The sequence below is a fragment of the Tetrao urogallus genome (assembly GCF_951394365.1).
Source record: "Tetrao urogallus genome assembly, chromosome: Z".
Classification (NCBI taxonomy): Eukaryota; Metazoa; Chordata; class Aves; order Galliformes; family Phasianidae; genus Tetrao; species Tetrao urogallus.
The window spans coordinates 56,523,287-56,548,320 of NC_136816.1; the positions used below are offsets into that span (position 1 = coordinate 56,523,287).

The 25,034-nt window shown below is 37.1% G+C and overlaps 1 protein-coding gene across 1 annotated transcript in view; it reads left to right on the forward strand.

The window, feature by feature from the left end:
- Nucleotides 1-5,926: 5,926 nt before the first annotated feature.
- PDE4D (phosphodiesterase 4D) overlaps nucleotides 5,927-25,034 on the forward strand; it is a gene marked incomplete at both ends in the record, with an annotated part of 482,189 nt that continues 463,081 nt past the window's right edge. The window contains one exon of the mRNA XM_079548413.1: nucleotides 5,927-5,968. Coding sequence (XP_079404539.1) covers nucleotides 5,927-5,968 — 42 coding nt within the window. The remainder of the gene's footprint in view (nucleotides 5,969-25,034) is intronic.

Here is a 25,034-nt window from a genome sequence, read left to right on the forward strand (position 1 = left end):
AAATTGTTGCTTGCTTTGCATTTGCCAAATGTGAAGAATGTAGAATGCTCACACTCATGCTGTGTATGCTTTCTTATAGTTGTGTATAAACATATGTAAACACAAATGTCACATAAATTCTGCTTGATATTATGACATTCTGTTTGTTTCACTGTTCAAAAGTAACTTAAAATACCTGAGATTTTGGCAGCTTTCAAGCTCAGTTTCTGGATATTTGATATCTGTAGATCAGTGTCACTAATTTACTTGAAACATCACCTTGCATTTTATTATTTACATTACTTTCTGTTCTTACTGAAGAAATCTGTGGTTATAGAAAACAGCTACATTGTGAAGTGACCCAGATAAAAACCCATCCAATTGAATAAAGAGAGGTAAAAGCAAGTCTAGCTAGGCAAGTCTGACTGATTTCTGGGTCAGGCTTTAGCTAATGAGTAATGAAATAAATTTTTCTAGGCTGCAATAGGAATGCATGAATGCATTTGTCCTTGAATATTCATGGTTTGTTTTTGTTTTTGTTTTTTTTTTCAACTACCCTCTCTTATTAGTAGTTCTGGTAATTTGTCTGTATAAGATTTTTTTTTCCCTACTCAGTCATTATAACTAGAGAAAGACATTTTCTTGCTAAAAATAGGAGGGCTGAATAAAAATTTAGTATATACTCTGATGTAGATGGATGTAAAAACATTCTTATTTTGAGACCTCTTTCCTCTTCACTCTGTTTCCTTTCTCCTGTGTTTCTGCTCTTGTTATCCAGGTCTTTCACAGCCTGCTGCTCTTGAAAACTTCATTGCTGTGACTTGATAGATTCACTGAATTGTCTTTGCTCTTTTGTTTCAGCTCTTTTCTTCTATATTCTGTTGTACTGGGGAAAAACAATGTCCCTAAACAGCATCTCCTACTGAAATTAAACAAGCCCACATTAAAGCATTCCAGAATCAGTCTTGGTCACTGGATGAGTCATACACACTGCAGAGAAGCTGAGGTCTTTTGTGTTTTTATCATCAGTTATTGTAAAGGGACTGTGCTTTGCTTGTTTCTGAGATTAAAATCTGTGAACAGCATACCTTCTTCAGAGGAGTGTCGGGACTCTTCTGGTAGATCAGAGGGACAAGTAGTTAATTTGAGAGATATCTAATCCTGTGTGATGATGTGCTTTTATTTTTTTCCCATCTTTTTAATTGAAAGAACTTTGGCTACGTTACCAGTCTAGAACTGCTCAGAAATAGAGATATGTCAGAGATGAACTGTATCATTTCTCCATCTCACTCACGCATCCGGATGTTGAGTGACAAAAGGAAGCAAACCATATTTTTAAGTGCATGTTTTATCTTTTATAAAACCTTTTTGGCAATGATTGGCAGTCTTAATAAATTTAATTTTTTTTCTAGATTATGAGTGTTTGCTAATGATGAACTGTAACATTTATGCTTGTTATCTCACAGAAAGGAGAAGAAAAAATAAAAGCCTAAAGCTTTTTTTTGACACAGCTGTGATACAAACAGTTTCCATTAGAATCAGATTTGGTAAAACAATAAGCAGTACTATAATCTTGCTAGCTGCCAGCAGTACGCTCCCCAGATCACATCAATCTAAATTTGTATTTTGAAATCCATTTGCTCAGGTTTTAGATATGCATCTAATGTTAAAATACTCAAACTAGGTATGTAAGAGTGAGGAAGCACAGCATACAAGCATACAGAACCCTAACTTCTTGTGGGCACAGTCTTCACATTATTTGCTTTACATTAATTGCTCTTTGTTAAATGCATAGTACAAGATGGAGAAGTGCCTGGTATACACAAACATAGAGCACTCTAGGTTGTTCACAGTTATGTTGTAAATATCAAAAAAAGTAAGAGATTTGACATGTAGTTAAATATATGACAATACAACTTATAGTGACTTTGATTATGAAATAAAATTAAAAGAAGATGGGGCTATCTGGCAAGCAAAGCAGTATTGCATGACACTGTGCACGAGGGATTATTTTGTATCAATTTATACCTTATTTTTTTTTAAGGAAATTTTCCTCCTATGATAAGGTATGCATACAAACAGCAATAATATCCTAGATGTGACAAGAACTCTTTGTCATTTTCTTTTAAAACTTCTTGATTCAGCCCAAGGAATCTGACTAAATTTCTAGTTATTTTTCCTTTTTCCTCTTTGAATATTTCTTTATCATTACTTTTTCTAACATTTTGGAATTTCTTGAAATTATTTAAAATATTTTGTGTTGTATGATACGCTGTCTTGGACCTCTGCTACAAGCAAACAGTTTGAAAAAGTAGCCATAAAGTACAGTTGGAAACAGAACACAAAATTATTTTTATTTTATCATCCCTTAATCTTTATTTCAGAAAAATGAAAATTCTATTATTGAGCTATTAACCCAGTAGAAATATTTGCATTTTAATTACATAGTAATTACTAGGAATTAATAATTAAAATGGTGTAGTTCTGCCTAATGCATATGAATAACTAATGCTCGAGCAGTTTCTTATGGTAATCACAGAATCACAGAACCACAGAATCGTAGGGGTTGGAAAGGACCTCCACAGATCATCGAGTCCAACCCCCCTGGCAAAGCAGGTTCCCTACAGCAGGTCGCACAGGTAGGCATCCAGGCAGGTCTTGAACATCTCCAGAGAAGGAGACTCCACCACCTCCCTGGGCAGCCTGTTCCAGTGCTCCGTCACCTCACTGTAAAGAAGTTCTTGCACACATTTGTGCAGAACTTCCTATGCTGCAGTTTCTGGCCTTTTCCCCTTGTCCTGTCTCCACTCACCACTGAAAAGAGACTGGCCTCACCACTCTGCCCCTCACACCTTAGATACTTACAGACCTGGATCAGGTCCCCTCTCAGTCTTCTTTTCTCAAGGCTGAACAGACCCAGTTCACTCAGCCTTTCTTCATAGGAGAGATGCTCCAGGCCCTTCACCATCTTTGTGGCCCTCCGCTGGACTCTTTCCAAGAGATCCCTGTCTTTTTTGTACTGGGGAGCCCAGAACTGGACGCAGTACTCCAGATGAGGCCTTACCAGGGCAGAGTACAGGGGGAGATAATCCAGGGTAACCTGGCAAGGGGGAGGTAATTCTTATGAGGGTAACCTGGTAAGGTTAGTAGTAACTGCCCTGGTAATATTTACCAGTTAGATAACCAGTGGATTAGTAACAAGTGCCCTGGTAATACGTTAGTAGTATGTGTCATGTTCAATATAATTTCATAGCACTTTAAATAAAACTTTTTTACAGCTTTAAATATCTGAAAGTAGGGCATGCTCTGTCTTTATGGGTCACGTTGTTACATTGAATGGCACCAGGATGGCTGCCTCTGGGCTGGCTAAATGAGATCTCTTTTCTAAGGTTCTCTTCAAATTTCTAAAGGTTATTAAAAGTTCTCTTCTTGTGAGACCATGTGATAATTCTAGATATTACATTGCAGAGTAGTAATCAATCTCATTGGTCAAATATATGCCAGGCAAGAAATTCTTTCCTCCAACTTCATCCCAGCACTGAATGCTCTTTTTTCTTTCTTTAGTATTCATTAATTTTAAGAATTTTGCTATTGTGTTTTCTGAGTAAGGTATGAACTGTTACATTACAGGTTTTTATACAAACATGACTTAAAATGTTTAAGACAGAAACTTTCTTAATTTGTGTAAGAAATGAATGACTCAATTTATTGTGTTACTATTGCTTTGCTCAGATAAAGCTGTAATCCAACACCACGGTTTCATATGCGTTTCCATACATTTTAAGTGACCTGTAGGACTTTTTTCTAAATGCATTACCTTATTTAATTAGATGGGTAAATTATTCTATTTTGTGTATTTTGAACAATGCTGGAATGGATTACGTGGCGATTTATCACCCTTTGCATCCATTTCATCCTTTAGCTAGCTAAATAAGAAAAGTAACCCTAAAATAATTTTTTTGTGGGTACTGACTTGTATGTAGGGATTGCAAGTAAAAGTCATTGAAAATTCATTTTCTTTCCACAAAACATAGTTATAGTTCTTGTGCACATTTACATACATTCATGATAACAGAATAGGAGTAGTTTGTAATAGTTTTCAGGAAATGTTTATCTTCTTAAAGAAAGCACATAAAAATAGCCTATATGTTAACATCCTGCTTTTCCCAGTTCATTCCACTAATCACCGCCTCTATACTCCCAACTCTGTTAATGTGATTTTGGAGGGGCAGGATTTTTTTGCATACATACAGCTTTTTGTTTCTTTCAGTGGATTAATATCTAAAATGAAAATCATGTATTTTGGTGTTGTAACACTGCGGACTATATGTATCTATTGTATTTAAATATGAAAAAATATTAGTTGTTTCCTCCACTCTTGGCTTTGCTTCGCTGTAACTGGAGGCTGCCTATAAATAATTAAATACATAAATAATCAAGACATATTTATTATTTATCTAAAGAAGTGGTAGAGTTTTAGAAAACAAACCGAAAGATGAAGTAGTGTGCAGAAGCCTTGCTTATGTATTGAGATAAGAGGATTTCTTACAAAGTAAAGCCAGTTTTTAAGTCATGTTACAAGTCGTGATGTTCTCCTGATGGAGAGGGAGACTACAACTATATATAGTGCATAAATGAATATCTGACTCTTAGTATCACACTGGCACTGAAAAGTTAGTCTTCTAACTGTGGAAGTGGGCTTCAGAGAGTCTTAAAGACATTGTCATTTTAAAACAGTAAGTTATGCTAGTAAAATTGCCCCATCCCTGTTCAAGGCCAGATTGGATGGAGGCCTTTACAGCCTGGTCTAGTATTAAATGGGGAGTGGCCTCAGGGGTGGCCCTGCATGTGGCAGGGAGGTTGGAGATTCATGGTATTTGAGATCCCTTCCAACCCGGGCTATTCTGTGATTCTGTAAAATTATGCTCATATGGATGAAGTCTATCCTAGTGTGAAATTTCTTATATCCATATGAATTGTATCAGTAATGTGCCTGTGCATGAGGAAAATAAGCTATGCCTGTAATTTTTTGCTACTGTGCTTGAGTCTACATTAGGAGATTTTTGCTATGACAACTTTGTTGGTCAGAAATTGTGCTATATCTCATCTTTGTCTGGCAAAGGAAAAAATGTGTGCAGAAATATACCTGGCCCAGAATGAGAATATAAAGCTTCCAATTGCCTTATCCTAGGGCACACGAATTTCCCTTTAACTCTGCTTGTCCATGATGACTGGTGTGTACTTAGCCAGAGGCTGATGAATGCTGCTTTTCAAAGCCTCCATGGCATGTCATTACCAGTTGCTAGAGCTCATGCTTAGTCATTATTGTAATACAGAGGATAATTTGTCAAACCCTGTCACCTCTATGAAAGCACCCAACTGCTGGTATAAATATCCCTAGGCACCTGGATTTGAAAATTACTCTAGCTGACTTTCTTATATTTAGTGTGTACCTGCTGGTCTGACTGATATGTAAGTTAAGAAATTCCCTTCCAACTGAGAAACTGGATAAAATTACCTAATAACAATTATTTTATTATTACAAATTATACTGCAGTTATCTAGTTAATTATCTGTGGTGAAAGGCCCTGCCTCAGACGTCCGTAATATTCTGTAATTTTGGAGATTTATTCTGCTTTTGATACTGACTGGAAAATATGAACTGTTCATGGATATGCTTGTGGAATATTTTTGTGTAACTGTGTGTCATGTATAGCTAGTGGTATATGAAATGTCTGCTTTATTGGATCTTAGGATATTAGATCTTAATGTACAACTTACATGTACTATGAAGCAGCAGCTTATGTGTGGATGTTGTACAACATACAAAGACCTTGATGATAACTAAATAAATAAATTTGTTTTCAGTATAACAGGTATTCAAAAAGTCAAGAAAGAAAACATCTCCTCTGAAACTTGCAGAACACTTCCAATTTAGTCAGTCACCATGAACAAGAATACTTGTACTCTACATGGGAGGAGTAAAAGTGTAAGTAGGTGGTTTTATTTTCATTGCTTCTATTTTTATTATCAGTATTTGTATATAACGCACAAGATTTAAGCTGGCCTTTGAAACACCACTTTCTGAGTAGGATAGCAACTGTGATAGGATCTTCGTTAGTCTTACCCTACTCTTGTATCTGTATCCAAAATAAGCATTGATATGTGATGTGCACATACAAAGATAGGTTTATTGAGTAATTTTGTTTTATGTGATTTTTTTGGAATTGACATCCATTTTTCTGAGAGCATTTTTGACCAAATTATTAAAAAAGATATTTTTTTTAGCATATATTATAGCATAAGTCTATATGTTGCTGACACATAACATACTCAGAAGTACATGCTGCTGAATGATTTTGGCATCAAGATTTGCTAATTATTATATTTACTAATGCATTGTAGAAACGCTGAATATGGTACAGGTAAACAGTGAGACAACATGCTAATAATAAATGCCTGAATTTGGATGAAGCTTAATATTGACTTATGTATGCCTATCCCAGTAACCAAGAAATAGAATGGTTAAGATGCTTCTCCAGACTCTTCTGTCTTTCTGGTGCTCAATAGAACAATATTACTATGTGATATTATATACTGATGACTCTGCCTTCCAAGCATAGACAAAAACTGAATGTTCCTTTCTAACACGCTATTGCTATGCCTAAGCTGTTAAATACACCCCTTCTCCTGATAGCCAGGGACATTTTATTCAAGCGGTTTGATAAATGGAAATTGGAAATAAAAGTTAGTGTGTGCCAGATGCTGCATCTACAAGGACAGAGGTAACACATACAGTTTTTATTTTTGAGGGGCTTTCAGCTTGTATGAAAACAAAGTGTTCTTAAGAAATTATCCAGATCACACTGGATCCAGCTTTTAAGTTCTCTTCTGAGCCTCTTCCATCTTGCTCTGTAATGGCATTAAGACTGCTGCATCTGCTTCTTGCTACTAATACCTTAGTGTATCTGCCTCCTCACCCCCACTTGCTGCCTCTACTTCTTACCCAATACGGTTGGTTCTTGAAACAAGAGGGTGAGTTTAGTTGAATTCATTCAGAATTGCTCAAGTATGTGTCTTTTCTCCCAGCTGCTGGAAAGTGGTGCAGACATTCTGACCACATCTGAATTTCCTTCTCAAAAATTAAAGATCTTCCAATATAATCTTCTATTTCCTGTAACTTTGCTGGATATGCCATCAATGTATGTAAATATAACAATGGGGAAAAGTGACAGACCTTTGCTAAAGGGTGCCACTACATAATTAAACAAATAGCCTGATGCAATAAACTGAAAACAGGTATCCAGTGTGAAATTTCACTATTGATTTTGTTTGACCTGGTGAGAAATTATGTGAAGCATAAAGCTGCCAAAAATTTTAAACAAGTGCAAAGTATAACAGTTTTATGTCATTTGGGCTAATAAGATTTGATCAAATTTTGGACAAAGAGCAGCACTGTTTTGGTTTTAGTTGGATCAATTTTGAGCAAATATCTATTAATTCAAAATATCTTAATATTTCACTAAAAATTTTCTAGTACATATTTTATAAGATTTACTTTCAAAATGTCAATAAATATATCAAAGCAGGCCCTGAAAGTGATTTTATTTTTAACCTACAGAACAAACTTCTTGATTTTAGTGTTAAATGCATGTTGTTCTGAGCATGCAATCATAACCACTTGCAGCTATTTTTCTTCTATCTATATGAATTATGGAATACTTCCTACTTTTTTTTTTTTTTTTTTCCAATTGCGAAATATATAATCCCTAAGGAATTATTTTAAGATTGTGTTTAAATAATTCTTTCACTGATTGTAGTAGAAAATAGTGATAGACTTTGAACAAAGGTGTCCTAGAACAGTCTCTTTTGCACTTATTGAGTACAGCCAAAGTTTTCGTTTTGTATGTTGATGGTATAACATCTTCCAAGTTGCTATATGTCTGTTGGTTTGCATTTGCATTGTCAAAGTTATCCATAGTTTGTCAGGACAGCCATTTCCCAAACGACCTTCTTATGAATTAAAGAAAAATCTCAACAGTGAAATGAACAATCTTTAAAGGAATCATGGATTATGGCTTTTATTTCTTGGGATGTTTCTGTGTAGCCCTAGTTTTCCTTCAGTATTACTGAACATATTATCTCAAATATTAGCGTGGGTGAGACCTCATCTGAGTATTGTGTCCAGATTTGTAGTCCTCAGGACAGGAGAGACATGGACCTGTTGGAGCACATCCAGAGGAGGGCCCCAAAAATGATCCAAGGATTGAAAATCCTTTCCTACATGAGAGGCTGAGAGAGCTGGGGCTGTTCAGCCGGGGGAAGAGAAAGCTACAGGGAGATCTGAGAGTGGCCTTTCACTATCTAAAGGGAGCTGTAAGAAAGAAGGAAACAGACTCTTTAGATGGATGTATTAGGATAGGACAGTAGGAAATGGTTTCAAACTAAGTGAGGGAAGATTTAGACTGGACATGAAAAAAGAAGTGTTTCACAGTAAGGGTGGTGAGGCACTGGAACAGGTTGCCCAGAGAAGTGGTGGATTTCCCATCACTGGAGACATTCAAGGTCAGGCTCTGAGCAATCTGATGTAGCTGTAGATGTCCTTGTTCATTGCAGGGGAGCTGGACTAGGTGACCTATAAGGATCCTTTCCAACACAAATGATTCTATAATTCCATGCTTGTAATATGGAAGATGAATCTGCAGATGTGTGTATATACACATATATGTACACACCAAATGTAGAACTAACTTTGTGCACAATGAGCCAGCAGAAGCTTAGCTTAACAGTGTAGAATAATACAAGTTAGAGAGAGAAAAGACTTTATCCCCATTATCAGATTTTCTGACAAAAAAAATAGTACTATGAAGTGCTGGTGTAACTTAGAGCTTTGATTATATATATATGTATATATATATGTATAAATCTTGGCAAGCAATCTAGTCATTGAAAACATGTTGCTAGTATTTATTTTTAAATTTCCTTTAATAGGATTTTATCCCCTTGCTGGTACTTTATGTCCTCAGACCGAACAATGTGTATAATCTTGCTAGTCTGTCACCCTCTCCCTTGCTGGTTTGCACAATATTCCTAGTCATTCTTCTGTTGGTAGCCTATGGAGTAGCACTTAACAGTATTTGGTAATAACATTTTATATAACAGTCAGCTCTCTTTCACTCACTGTATTCAGTGAGATTGCCTGCATTTATATTATTTCAGATGTACACAGTTTGTCTATTCTCTCTTAGTCATTTTCCTTAGGTAACTTTGTACTTCTTTAAATAGTTACCCCATAAACAAATTCCTCCATATCTGAAATTTCTATTTTTCTGTTGTCTTGACCTGCTTAGAATATTCTAGGTGTTTCATTGTTTTAACTTCCATAATTTACCACATGCTGTTTCTGAAAATAGAGTTAAATTTTATTCTTTCCCTCAATGTAATTTGTTTGTTTATTTATTTGTTTCTCACAGTTACTTCAGGTAGAAGACAGAGATATTAGTTAGTGCTTAACTGCTATGCAAGAGACTTTTTTTAGCATGCTTTTAATAAAATAGTAAAATTCTTTGTGTTTTGGAAGGGCTTCATATTATTTTCATAAAAGGATGGACAGTGTAATGTAATTCAGTGGTGTAGGTGGAGACAGATAGCTTTATGAGGTACAACATCATTTGTTCTTTGTCATAAAAATAATGAAATGCATTATTTATTGGTATTTTAAAATCAAACTTGCAGCACATATTCAGTTAAATTGGCATGGCTTTACACACCATCAGTAATAATTTTCTGTAGAGTATTATAATAACTGGATTTCTAAGTGAGTCTATTGGAGTCATATATAGTCATCTGAATGAAGTAAGAGTCCTCTGCAGGTGATGAGAGTGCCAGTATATGAGCAGGAAAGAATAAAGTCTGCATGTTACACTGTGTGGGTGTGCATCTTGGAACATTGTGTCAGAAGTGAGTCAATTCTTGTGAAATCAGAAAGCAGCTATATTGCAAGAAAAAGAACCAGCCAAGAGGATATGTTTAGCAACTGGCCCTGCTTAAGCTGTAGAATTTCAACAGCTTCAACAAAAATAAAGAGTGGGTGGGGCTGAAAGCAAAATTATAATGTTTATGCTGTAGTAAAGAACAAAGACTGCTATGTGCACCAACAATATATGGTCAGCCTTCTAACCTATTCTATCTTTAATAGCCAAGACCGTTTTGAGTTTGTAAACATGCATCTCATAAAAGGTGTATTTTGTGGAACTGTTAGTTGTGTTCTGTAGAAACTACTGAACACCAACAGTGAATAATTATGCTGTCTCATCCTATAATCAAAACTTTAAAATAAATTTATGGCTACTGATGTCATCAGAAGATGCTAGATCTCAAAGGGCTGTGCAACAAAGATGCTGAGAGTTTACTTGTGTGCAGATGTTGATGAAAAAACTCATCCAAATGCAAAGCAGACGTGGAGCACCCACAGAGATGAAATGCAAAAGAAGGTGGAGAGCTATTTGCAAATAACTGACTCACTGAGATGTTTTCATCCAAAGCAGTTAGGGTTAAATAGTTGCAACCCTTGCTAGAGAGCGAGGGACTGAAGGGGAAGTTAGAAACTTCCTCTATCATTATGCTCACTTCTGTTTGCATTATGAGTCAGAGATGACAAAACCAAGGTGCTCTTTGTATGTCAGTGAATGATCAGGGACAGGGAATGTCTTCCTTTTGCTCTTCTGCTCACCAAACAGAATAGCTCTTCAGCAATAGGGTAATACTAAACCAAAGAGTAGAGTGATGTAGTTCTACACAGGGAGTGTGAAGGAGCTGCAAATATATTCAGTCCCAGGCCTCTTCTTATGATAGTGCAGTTCTGTCAAGAGCAATCCTTGCTTTAGGACATTTTCTAAGTAACTATTCATCAACAGAAATGGGAGAAGCTTGCAGTGTTCCAGAAGCATTCTTTTTTCATGGTAAATTTGCACTACTTCCAAATAAATTGATTTTTCTCTCACTGCAAACAGTTAGACCCATTTGTTAGCTGATAGAAGGATATTTAGAAGGAGATTGCTTGGATTAAGTATTCCTCATTAATGAGATGCAACAACATTGGTATTCTTTGTCTTCTTTCACCCCTTCGTCCACAGAGATTGTGTTTGCAAAGAAAGATAAAGCACAGAAAAGGCAAAGGTGAACACAACTAAAGTGTGAATAGAAGCACGATGACTGCTGCTACCTTTTCTTTAATGTGACTTACTGTTGTTGAGTGGCAAAATAGACATTTTTAATCAGCAAGTTTCCTTAAGTAAACCTTATGCAACTGATGCATAAGAGTCACCTGAAGAGAGAATAAGTGGTGCCTGAAGCAACATTAACTCTTTCTATATGTTTTCTAAATTTCTTGTACAGGAGTTAATACCTTATGTCCATACTTAGAATGCAGTATGAGAAGGAATGGCTGGATTTGACTCTCAGTAGATTAATTACTTCAATATTCAGTTACTATTGATGAAATCATGTAGTTTTGGATGCATTTACTGCAAGGACATGAATACATTTGAATTTCTTCTAACTGTCAGACTGGCATTTGGAGACAAAGAAAAAGGTTATATAGCAGGAAGATGCCAGTGTATTCTTGATAAAGAAATTGCAAATGTGTTTCTTTACTCCCACTCACTCTGGATTTCTTCCTTTCTGTCTTCCACCCTCTCCAGGGTGGATGTTCCTACTAATGTTTCTAGCCATTCCATTCTGATCAGATACAAAATCTGTTCTGAATGCTTTCCTTCCTTCTGCCTGCAATATTTCTGACACTAATGCACACACTTTTGTCATCATTCTCTTTTTGTGACTCATCTCCTAGTTCAGCTCCTGCCTACCTGCTTAACTAAGTTCCATGCTTTTTGAAACAAGTCTTCGTATTTCCTTATCAAAGCTTGGGCAATACTTAGAAGTTTGTATCTGATAACTGCATAGTTTGGAATACAAAAACACTCCCACCTATATGTTAACTGACTTAGCAAGTCTAACCTATAACTCAAATGTCATCCATGTCTATGCAGATTTAAAAAATAGTCTGTGGGCTAGTAACATTTATTTAGTTTAAACTATATCAACAGAAAATCTCTTGATGGTTTGAGTGGGTCTGACAGAGAACTTGACAGCTCTGCTACACAAGCAAACCATTTTTGGAGTTCTTACATATTTATGTTACTGCCATTCCAGTTCATTCTCTCTCAGAGGATAATTATCTGTACCTGACACTGTATTTTCCTACCAATACAAACTACTTTTATACTTCCAAATATTTCCATTCCAGTGCTGGAATTCAGGCTGTCTCTAGGAGGCACAGTGAATAACTCACATCCTGCTTTGCAGAAGGGCCTGACAATTGTCAGCCACATGTATCAGAATTACACCAACTTTCATGTTGGCCAAAAATAATTGTTCTTTGAAAAGAGTTCCAGCCTTCTCGATTTTGCTGTTTGAGAGAAATCACTTTTACCTTTGTAATTATTTACTACAATGAAAACAAAAGTATATGAACCTGAAGATCCTAATGTGGTACCATGATATAATAATGTATAGTGCATACTTACCTAAAAGAGCAAACTCTTATTTGTAGTACAGAGGAATATACTAGAACAGGAGGCAATAGATTGATAACTGAAATGATTGAGGGCCTGGAGTAAATCAAACTGAAAAAGACTATGAAGGTCAATACTTGACACATCACACTTCATAATGATGAAGGCTGGTGGTTGTGGGAAGAGTAGGGAAGAAGCGTGCAGTTAGTGGATACTGTAAATTAAATACATTTGCATTAGAAATTTGAATAATATTGTCTCTCCCCATTTTTTCCACTACATATTTTCTGGTAAATAGGAAAGTGATCTTCTGGACACCTGAGTTCATGAGTTCATATCTTTTGAACTCCACTCTCAGTCTGAGTTTTTAAATGTTGCCTAAGACATGACTGACTGACACTGTGTATATATGGAGGGAAAGGCAATATTATGTAATTGAATGATACATTCCTCCTCTGCCTACAATTTTACGTTGTCATTTGTTGTTACGGTCAATATCCATGTCTGTCAGAGTGCCTGCAACAGATAGAACAGTTGACTCTTCAGCAAGATGAACTTCTTGGCATGCTTTCAATATGAACATTAAATAGTTTTAATAAAATAAGTAAAAACCAAAGATTCAGAAGTATGATAGAAATTACTAGCGGCAAGAAGCAGTAACATGACTGATGTTTCTAGGGAAAGAAATATCACAGTTGGTAGCAAAATAATTTGCTAGAGATCTGTGTAGAACATTGAAATGTTTTTCTGCAAGTTGTTGTGAAAAAATATAAATAATTCCACTACAAGATTTGCTATTCTTTGACCACCAGAGTAACAGAAAATATAAAGAATTCGAAACAGAATGTGAGAAACATTTGAGTACAATTTAAGTTCTGAGTTGGCTGACAAGAGCAGTAAATAGCAGAATTAAAACTATCACTGAATTTTTACACTGCTCTCTTGTTACAGGTTATATTGTGTTTCTATAGTAATGAATGTCTTTAGAAAGAACTGTAACTATTTGTGCAAAATGAGTATATGCTGTGCACTTTATTTCTTTGTAACACATGCAACATATTTCATCTTCTATCTGTATATTCATATATGCCTGCACATATACTCATGATAGTCTAGAACCTAACAGTATATGCTCTGAATGAAGAAACTTACAATGAGTTTTCCTTAAATGAATACGCAGTTCCATCGCTATAAAAAAGAAAAGTCACATTACACAGTCCTGAAAAGAGCTAATAAGTTTTATTTTGTATTATTTTATTTTTCAAAAAAAGCTATTTTTTTTCTTTCATTCAATGTACTGCATTGGCAGTAAATTGAGTTTGGTTATCTTACATAGCACCTGACTGGAGGCTTGCCAACGTGACTCACATTTTCAAGAAAGGTCATAAGGAGGATCCGGGGAACTACAGGCCTGTCAGCCTGACCTCGGTGCCAGGGAAGGTTATGGAGCAGATTGTCTTGAGGGAGATCATGCAGCATGTGCAGGATGAGTGGGGGATCAGGCCTAGCCAGCATGGGTTCGTGAAGGGCTGGTCCTGCTTGACCAACCTGATCTCCTTCTATGATCTAGTGACCCATCTGGTGGATGAGGGAAAGGCTGTTGATGTGGTCTACCCAGACTTCAGCAAAGCCTTTGACACTGTCTCCCACAGCATTCTCCTGCAGAAGCTGGCAGTCAGAGGCTTGGATGGGTACACTCTTGGCTGGGTGAGGAGCTGGCTGGAGGGCCGGGCACAGAGAGTGGTGGTGAATGGAGTCAAATCCAGCTGGCGACCGGTCGTGAGTGGTGTTCCCCAGGGGTCGGTGCTGGGGCCTGTCCTCTTCAATATCTTTATTGATGACCTCGATGAGGGCATCGAGTGCACCCTCAGTAAATTCGCAGATGACACCAAATTGGCTGGAAGCGTGGATCTGCCTGGGGGTAGCAAGGCCCTACAGAGGGATCTGGACAGGCTGGAGAGCTGGGCTGAAGCCAATGGGATGAGTTTCAACAAGGCCAAATGCCAGGTCCTGCACTTCGGCTACAACAACCCCAGGTGACGCTACAGGCTTGGGGCGGTGTGGCTGGAGGACTGCGTAGAGGAAACGGACCTGGGGGTATTGATTGATGCTTGGCTGAATATGAGCCGACAGTGTGCCCAGGTGGCCAAGAAGGCCAATGGCATCCTGGCCTGCATCAGAAATAGTGTTGCAAGCAGGAGCAGAGAGGTGATTGTTCCCCTATATTCAGCACTAGTGAGGCCGCACCTCGAGTACTGTGTCCAGTTTTGGGCCCCTCACTGCAAGAAAGATATTGAGGCCCTGGAACGTGTTCAAAGGAGGGCAACAAAGCTGGTGAGGGGTTTGGAACACAGGCCATATGAGGAGAGGCTGAAGGAGCTGGGAATGTTCAGCCTCGAGAAGAGGAGGCTCAGGGGAGACCTCATTGCTCTCTATAACTTCCTGAAGGGAGGTTGTGGTGAGCTGGGGGTCGGCCTCTTCTCTCGTGTCATTAGTGATAGGACCAGGGGGAATGGTTTCAAGCTACGCCAGGGGAGATTCAGGCTGGACATGAGGAAGTATTACTTTTCAGAAAGGGTGGTCAGGCACTGGAATGGACTGCCCAGGGAGGTGGTGGAGTCACCGAGCCTGGGGGTGTTCAAGGAAAGGCTGGATGTTGTGTTGAGGGACATGGTTTAGTGGGAGCTATTGGGAATAGGTGAACGGTTGGACTGGATGATCTTTTAGGTCTTTTCCAACCTTGGTGATTCTATGATTCTATGATTCTATGAAATAGAACAGAGCAAAATTTCCTCATGCCAGCGTATGAATAGTGATGCTACTTTGGTTTTAGTCTCTGGACTGACGATAGCTGGGGGCTGGAAAAACTAGTAACACTCCTGAAAGTGATGGTTTCATTTCCAGGGTCTTTCCTGTTTCCCGCAGCACTGCAGGACCTAGGAAAATATGTTTCATCAATTTCCCTCTGACTTCTACCTTTAATTTTGATATTCACACTAAAATCCGTTTTCAAAAAAGGAAGAAAATGTCATAGTTCTTTGGAAGTTTTCCTTTCTAATCAATTCCTTTAATTAAGTGTGCCAAACTGGTTTATAGAATCTATTTATTGTAACGATATTGAATTAATACTAATTTCCTTGGTAATACTTCTGTAGAGTTAAATCAATGTGTCTTTGGATTTTAAAGAATTGACATTATTCTCTCATTTACATTCTAGAGAAAAAGAGGTTCTGCCTGGTTTCAAAGAATATGTGTTTTGATACATTTTGAATATAGCTTGCTAACACATTTAACAGAAAGAATCAAAAAGCATTATCTTAAGCAATGATGTGATATAACTGCCATGGAGTGATGGTCTCTTCTATTAGAGCTGAGGCTGGGTAATGTAAATGTTTTGATTTTCAAAATAGAAGAAAAATCAGTTAAAAGATTTCTTTATGAAACTTTTGGTTGGTTGCAGCTAACGCTTTGGAGAAGGATGTTGAAAAATGTTCTCAAAGTACCAAATGATACCCTAAGAGGTATTTGTCCAATGTGAAGCAGTTTTTCCTTCTGTACTTCTGTTATTTCTTTTGTTCATATTTAAATATACAGTGTAAGTGGAGACTTTTCAGTTTCTTCCTTTTGCCTCTTCATAGGATGGATGAATATTTTTCCTGCTTACCACACTTTTAGTAAGTTCTAAAAAAGCAGCTTATTATTTTGTTTCCTTTGTAAGGCTGTTTGTAAATTACCTACCTGTCAATGGTTTGCCTTGTCAGCCCTGAGATGGAGAAGCAAAGGTGAATTGTGAACTTGCTCTATGGACTAGCAGTCCAGTCTCAGACTCTGCATTATAGAGAACTATTTGTTTTTCAGATCTATCTGCTTTTCTTATTGCTGTTTACTCTGCTTCAGGTCAAGTTTTCCTTTCTTTTCTTCAAGGTATGCTATCTACAGCCTCAATCACAGTTGTGAATGGCTTCATCTTTTCTCTTTGTAAATATAAAGTTAATCTTAGAATCAGAATGACTTATGTTGGAAGGGACCTCAACGATCATCAAATTCCAACTCACCTGCCACAGGCATGGTTACAAGCCATCAGATCAAATACTAGATAAGATTTCCCCAGGGCTCCCCCCAATCTGGTCTTAAACACCTCCATGGATGGGGCATCTACAGCCACTTTGGGAAACCTGTTCCAGCACCTCATAACTCTCTCAGTAAAAAAAACTTCCCCCGACTTCTAATCTGTATTTCCCTTCCTTTAGTTTAAAACCATTTTGTCTTATCACTATCTACCAATGTAAAAAGTTTATTTCTTTAATATTTATGAACTCTCTTTAAATACTGAAAGGCTGCAACCTATATTCAGAGGTTTCCCCACAGCCTTCTCTTTTCCAAGCTGAACAAACCCAGTTCCTTCAGCCTGTCTTCACAGGACAGATGCTTCAGCCCTTGGATCATCTTCGTTGCCCTCCTCTGGACCCTTTCCAAAAGCTCCACATTCTTCCCATATTGAAGGCCTCAGTTTTGGATGCATTACTCCAGATAAGGCCTCAAAAGGGCATAATAGAGGGAGACAATCACCTCCCTATCCTTGTTGGCTACACCTCTTCTGATGGAACCCAGGATACCATAGGCTACAAGTGCACACTGCTTACTCACGTTAAGTTTCTCATCAACCAGGACTCTAAGTCATTCTCATTGTGGTTACTCTCAAAGAATTTTCCCAGTCTGTATACCTATCTGGGATTTCCTGGATCCAAGTGAGAAACCTTGCACTTTGCACCTCACTATGTTCACAAGGGCCCACTTTTCAAGTTTGTCAAGGTCCCTCTGGATGGCATCCCTTCCTTCTGCTGCATCAACTACCTCTCAGCTTGGTGTCATCAGCAAACTTTCTGAGGATGCACTCAATCCCGTAATTTATGTCACTGATAAAGATATTAAAGTATATTTAATCCCACACTCCTGGGGAACACCAGTTGTTATTGGCCTCCATTTGGACATAGAGCTGTTGACCACAACACTCTGGCTGCAACATTCCAACCAATTCCTTACACACTGAATAGTCCACTTTTCAAATACATCTCTCTCCAATTTAGAGATAAGGATGTGATCGGGGACCATGTGAAAAGCCTTGCAGAAGTCCAAGTAGATGACATCAGTCACCTTCCCTTTATCCATTGATCCCATCACTCCATCACAGAAAACTACCAGATTGGTCAGGCACGACCTTCTCCTGGTCTCAGATCACCTGCTCATCCCTCATATGACTTAACGTGCCTTCCAGGAGGACCTGTTCCATGATCTTCCCAGCCACAGAGTTGGTGCTCAGCAGCCTGTAGTTCTCTGAGTCCTTCCTCTCTTTTAAATGGGAGTGATGTTTCCCTTTTACCAGTCCCCAAGAACTCTGCCTGACAGCCAAGTCTTTTAAAATATGATGGAGAGTGACTCCAGTTTGTGGCTGAAGAGAATTTGTTGAGTTATCTAAATTTGGCAGAATTTGGCTTGATACGTGGCCTTCATAAATTCTAGGATTTATTTGATATAACTTTTGAGCTTCTCAATTTCTCTAGGCTCCTAGCTGTTGGCTTGCATCTGTGCTTTTCAGGTTTACTAGCAGTTGTTTCATAGTCTTTTCTTCTTTAGAATCTGATTTTGACTGAACTTATTTCTGTTAGCTGTCTTACCAGATCATATGACATCTTCCTAATCATGGCATTTCCTTGTAAAATATAATATAAATGAGAAAAAAAAAAAAAAAAAGTAAAAAGTTAATCTATGAAGAAAGCCAATGTAGAGACATAAATTTTTGTATGAGATGGGATATTTTTTTCAGTTTTTCTTCCGATAGAATTTGAAATATTGAGTCTTGAGAAAACTGACTGCAATACCAGAGCCGTTGAAAATACATAGAGACAATACTGCCCAATTTTTCTCTTAGATTAATAGAGTTTTCTACATATGAAGTTTGAAACTTAAACAAAGGCTATTGCACTCTTGTTGTCTACATTCTTTTCACTGCATGTGCTTTATAAATAACGCCACTTAATAGTCAACTTCCATCTCTTTCTGGGGCAGAACATTGCATATCATTGATTTCCCAGCAGGGCTCTATATCTACATTACATGACACATGCTGAGACCTAGATATTGCTTAGTAACAATTGTATCTGAATGGTAACATAAGACAAAATGAAACAGAGTTGGAGGGGAAGGCTTTATACATAGATGGTGAGAAAAAAAAAAAAATCAAATTGTCATGTATCTCCTACCATCTACCCATCTACTTCTGGCCTTTCCTGTGGTTGATTTGCTACTGGGAAAAAAAAAAAGAAAAAAAAAAAAGAGTTTGCTTTGTTCTTTTATAAACTTCTAGAAACAATTTTCAGCTGTTGTTAGTCTCCGCATGAGAAGCCAGCTCAGCTCAACAGCACAATCTAGATAGTAAATGCTTAGGTCTCAGAGGTTTTGTGAGGCAGTTTTCAAAATAAAGCAATCATCCCAGTCCAGATAGTCTTATTTAATTTTTTTGCTCTTGATGGAATAAATTAGGCTTTTTATTTTCTCTCTTTCTGTATTTCCATTTCTAAAAATGGCAGCTCCTCTTGTCTGGAAAGGTTAGTATTAGAAAGAAAGAGAAACTACAGCGGGATGGGAAATTAATATTTCGTAGAGGCTGTGTGATTTTTCTAGTGAAACCTGAGACAGGATGGGTGAAAGTAGCTACAGGATATATAGAATGATGTAATGGCTCAGTGTTAGGCTGTACTTGGAGCCTTCTCCAAGTTTCTTCGTAGGCTGTTCTGGCATCTCACTCTGCGTGTTGTCTAGTCTTTCAATCTGTTTGTGTTTGGAATCAGTTCAAAACACCAGAAAACACCCAAACCTGGAGTTTGGATTCAGCTAATATTTTTTACTGTCTGTGTTTTACCACTTTCCTTGTACACTGTTTGGCTAATTTTCATTAATCTACCTTCTCCTCAAGGTAGAATATAATACTTATAATACTTTAAATTCTACCTTTCAAGGCTGTAAATAATTTGTATATCAAAGTACCAGCCTTGTGATGACTGTTAAAAGTTTTGTCACTAAAAAGAGTTAGCACTTGTTTGCCATAAGCTATTGACCTACAGACATAATAAAATTATCATCTGATTTAAACTTTATTCAACCTGGGTTTTTTTGTGTTGGTATTTTCTTTTTCTCTATTAAGTTATCAAATGGTACTGCCCTTTACCTACTTCTAAGTAGGAGAGACAACAGTAATGCCATTTACTTGGGCATTTAGTCACAAGCACAGTGACAGTAATATTGTTTCAGACTCATGGAAAATATCAGTAAAATTGTATAAAAACAGCTATTTTGAATTTTATTTTTGTGTTTACTGCTGATAGAATCAGAGGTGACTATGATTTTTACCATCTAGATTGCTGGATAGTTGAAACATTTTGACAAAATTTGAACACGCCAGTAACAACATTCATGAATACTTCTATTGAAAGTTCTTGCTTGTATTTTTCAAGTTATCCTCGGATTGTCATTGGTCATGTAGTACATTGAGTAGCAGTGCAGTCCCAGTTAATCATTTATGTTTACTTAATCAAGCACTGTATGAGAAGTCTGATCAGAACTGTTAGTATTTTATAAGCATCTGCTATTTTTGTAATTGCTTTCTATCTTTCATCTGCATGTTGGTACCAAGATGTAAGTAAAGTAGTTAAAATAACAGATAACAGATGTGATCTACTTAACTAAAAGTCAACATTCTCAGATTCTTCTATAGATGAAAAGAAAATTAACAGAACTAAATTTCTGTAATTTATTTCAGGTATTTTGTATACTGAGTTTGGTTAATGATATCTATCTTGCACCTTTTCAAGGTGAATGATATGATATAGTGAATATCATAGGAATTCTCAGCAGTTACCTACAGCCTGTGCTAAAGATATTCTGGAGGTGTGAAATTCCTGCCTTCTTCTGTAATCCTACTGACAATCTCCTCTCCTGTTCCTTCTATTCCTGTTTTATTATATTAAATAATACACAGTGCCGGGCTTTTGGATGAGTTGTCAGCAACAGAGTTAGAGATTGGAACTTCTAAAGCTTATATACTGTCATGATAAGCTCATCAATCTCAAGTATACTGCACAGTGAATGAAGTGTGACTTGCATAATTCCCTGGGAAAGCAAACTGCTGGGTTTTGATTGTTCTGTGCTCAGTGTTCTAACCGTGGCTGACTGTCTTAAATCTTCACCTGTTTTCTTAAGCTATAGGGCTTTATATTTGTAGAAAACTGAAAGCATATGGAAGAGAAGAAAACAAAACTGAGGGAATTTTTTTTTTTAGGAAAATTTGATTAGAATTAAATTTATTCTTATTAAATTTATTCTTATAAATTAGTATGTGCTGTCGCCAATGTCATTTACTGGCTAGTACCAAATGGACTTTTTGGTTAGTCAAGATAAAATGCAATGCAAATTATGGAATAAATGTGTCTGATATTTCTTTGCTAATCATGTCTTTTTTTTTCCCCCATGTTCACAAGTACTGGGTCTCTGTTCATTTTCCCGTTAGTTAACCATATGTTCCTATTCTGTTTCTCACTGCATAACAATTCTGTCTATGTCTCCAGTTTCTGTGTATGGCTTTTTTTTTTTTTTTTTTTTTTTAACTTTAGCCTTTCTGGTTGCTTCTACATGAACATGCCTTCTAAATTACAAATGTAAAATAATTCAAAGAAATTTATGCCCAGGGTATTAATGGTGAATCAAGGAACAGAAATGTAATTGTAAAGCCAAAGTAAAACTACTGGGTCTGGGAAAGAGAATATTATTTTGGCTCCAAGAGCAGCTTATGCATCTCTATCACTAAGGATATCAAACATACAAAAAAAATAGTGGGATAAAGTAAACATTGTATGGTTGAGAGTACTGATCACTCCATTCATACCTGAATACTCTTCTTTCCCCTGGAAAAAAAACACTCCCCAAGGTATGGCAATCAGAAATATCCATTAGCTTTACAATATGTCTAGAAGGTCTGCAAAAAAAGGTCATCAAGCTTTGGTAGAACACAGGTCAAACTGACTTACTGATTTTGTCAGTGATTTGGGAAGGCAGCTTAGATAACATTTCATAGATGAGAAAGATACCAGTTTGTGACGTAAGAACACACGTTGTATTTGGACTTGAAAACCCATGTGCATTTGGGGTTAATAGGAGTCACTGCTGAGAATGGCTGAAGATTGAAAAACGAAAAACTTCATCCCTAATGGGCAAAAATAACATTTTATCACTTTTTTTCTGCCTGGTTGTAGTAAACAGAAGATGTGCAATTTATGCCTAATAATAATTTATTATTGGGGTACATATGAATTTGATGCCAGAGGATAGTATCCCTTCCATGCTTATCTTTCATTGTTTTGCTATTTTAACTGCTGTGTTTTACCTAAAATGAGTTACTACTTTCTAGCTTTCAATCAAGTGTGTTCTCAGCCAAAGAGAACTAAATGGCTGCACAACGTGCAGCTGCTAAAGGAAAGATGTAGAACAGATGGCAGTCTCTACGCTGATAATAATGCTGTCTGTGTGGTCTTACCTATTCCCCTTTGCAATCTATGAGTAGATGAGTAAGGAAGAATTTTATGTGTTGTCTTTTGGGCTTTTTATAAGCAAGAAAATAAGCCAAGCTCTGTCTCTCTAGCCAGAGACTGTTGATTTCCGAATGACTTGAGGCCAATATTTTTAAGGTAATTGACTAACCCACAAGAAAAACACTGCAGCTGATCATCGACCTGTTACAAAGAGGTTTAGCATCCTAATCTTTGCATCTTGTTCAGTTTGAAAAAGTTCAAGGATATGATACCTGCAGATGTTGCTGGAATCTTTTGAATATGCTCAGTATTCTCTTCTTGCTTACAGGAATATTGGAAAAAAACAAACAAGGAAAAATGAACAACAATTTGCTGATACACTCCTAATTCTAGTATGTGAGTGTGCATGCCAGCGTATGCATCAAGGATGCTGACAACTATTTAAATGATTAGCATGTTCATTTCTGCCTTTTTCTGTCTCCCATATGTTCCCTGTGCCATTGTTCTCAGGCTTTAAAATAGCAGAGTTGCAAAAGTATTTTCAGAGAGGAAATCATTAGGGGAAGAGAGTTCAGGCTTATTTGGGGTAGAGAGGAGAAGTTTGAGTGTTAAAACTTAGGGTAGAAGTTCAGATCTTACAACTTAGAGGAACAGCTGATGAAAATTTATGTAAATCTTGCAAAAAAATCCTTCTGTGCTCTACCCTATATGCAATTTTTATCACAGAGAATTATTAAAGCAAGCAATTTATGATGTAAGAATTACTTTCTTGGGTGCTATATTCTCCAGACCAAACAAATCATTTCCGTCAGCTGCTTCTCATAAGACCAGGTTCACTGCCCTGCTCTGGACATGCAGCAGGATCTCAATATCTTTCTTCTAGTGAGGGACCCAAAACTGAAAGTAGTACTCAAGGTTTGGCCACACCAATCTGAGTAGAAAGGAAGAATCACCTTCATGCTCCTGCTGGCAGCACTGTTTCTGATACAAGCTAGGATGCCACTGACCTTGGCCACATGGGCACACTGGTAGCTCATGTTCAGCCAAACATTGACCAACACTCCCAGATCCTTTTCCTCTTCACAGTCTTCCAGCCACTCTACCTGCGGGTAGACAGAAGAGATTTAGGTTAGATACTGGGAGGAAGTTTTTCATACAGAGGGTGATTACACACTGTAACAGGTTGCCCAAGGAGGTTGTGAATGCCCCATCCCTGCAGGCGTTCAAGGCCAGGCTGGATGTGGCTCTGGGCAGCCTGAGCTGGTGGTTGGCAACCCTGCACACAGCAGGGGAGTTGAAACAAGGTGATCATTGTGGTCCTTTTCAACCCAGGCCATTCTATGATTCTATGATGTCCTGGGGACACGAGATCTAACAGTATCATTTCTGTAAGTGTGCAGACTGTTGCTAAAGATGTCTTAAATTTTGGAAAATTACAAGATTTTTAGTTACATTATCAACCTTTTAAAGTGCTAGTTTCATAGTAAGTCAAAATTTTGTCAGTAGAAGCAATCAATGTTTGCATAGATGTAGATAAGAAATTTATTTTGAGATCTGTAAGGATTTGTGTGCAGATCTTACACATTTTTGTCTGAAGCCCATCCAAATGTCTAATACACTTCTTTCCTTTCCTGTCTGCACAGTAAATTGAATTTTAAAGCATGTGTTTTTTTTTGTTTTTTTTTTTTAAAGAAAACAATCTCTAGAAATTAGCTCTGCAATGTTATTGCAAGAAATAGGTTCAGAAAATGTAAAACAGTGACCTTTGTAAAAGCTTTTATTTATTGGCTATGAGAAATTACATGTCAGTATTTAATTGTGTGATTCTCAGGTAAATACAGCATGATTAGGAGATGTTCCTGCACAGATAATGAGTTATAGCCACTTCTTGTGTCTATATAGCACTAAATGTAGTGCCAGAAATCTGTTTCACTGTATGCTTTCAGTGCTACTGGATACTCAGAGCTCATATTAGCTGAATTTGTGTTTTAAGAGCTGCAGGGACTTTTATAAGGGAACACAGAGTGCAATTACTACTGAAGTTCAGCAGCAGCTTGCCTGCTCTATATACATGCCTACCATGACAATCCTTTTTAATGCTGTTGCAGTTTCATGATACTAGCCAAAGAAGCTTATACTTATTAAATGTAATGCTTCAATGATCTGTATATGACCAGGAAGTCTGGTGGCATTCTGAACAGAAAGCAGTGGGGAGAATGTAAAGTATTTGAAGTGATTCCACTTTCCGGATGGGATGGCTCATCTTTTGGCATTGTAACATGGTTTTGATACAGACTTATTTTGGCTAAAATAAAGCAAAATAAATTTTTTGTGTGTGTGTGTTTGCTTTTTTGTTTTAAAATAAATGTTTTATGTGTGATTTTATGGTTCTGTGATTCTATGTTGTTTCTTTTTTTGTTGACAGTGCTTAAAATAACTTCTGTTTGCTGCTTTGAAACTTCTGTTTGCTGCTTTTGAAATTTAAAAATGCACAAAATTGGCAGTTATTATCCTGTATATTCAAGTCTCATTTTATTTTCTTTTATGAAATGGAAAAGTATCTAGGGTGATATCATGATATGACCCCAATTCCATACTCTTTAGAGTGTGTTTTCCACTTCTGAGATTTGAATGCTATTTGAAAGCCTAGTTTTGGGTCAGGTTTTCCTTGAGTCCTGCACTTGAATGTCTTAGGATGAATTGCTGATATGTCATTGCCAAATTCAGCACATGTTGCAACTCTCCCTGCTTGACCAGATTTTATTAAAAGTGACAGGTAATGGAGTCTGCAAATAATCGAGGCCTTATGTTGACACAGGGGGACATTTCAAATGTCATGCAAATGAAACCTGGTGACATTTAACTGTGTTTTCTTTCTTTCATTATTTAATTAGCATGA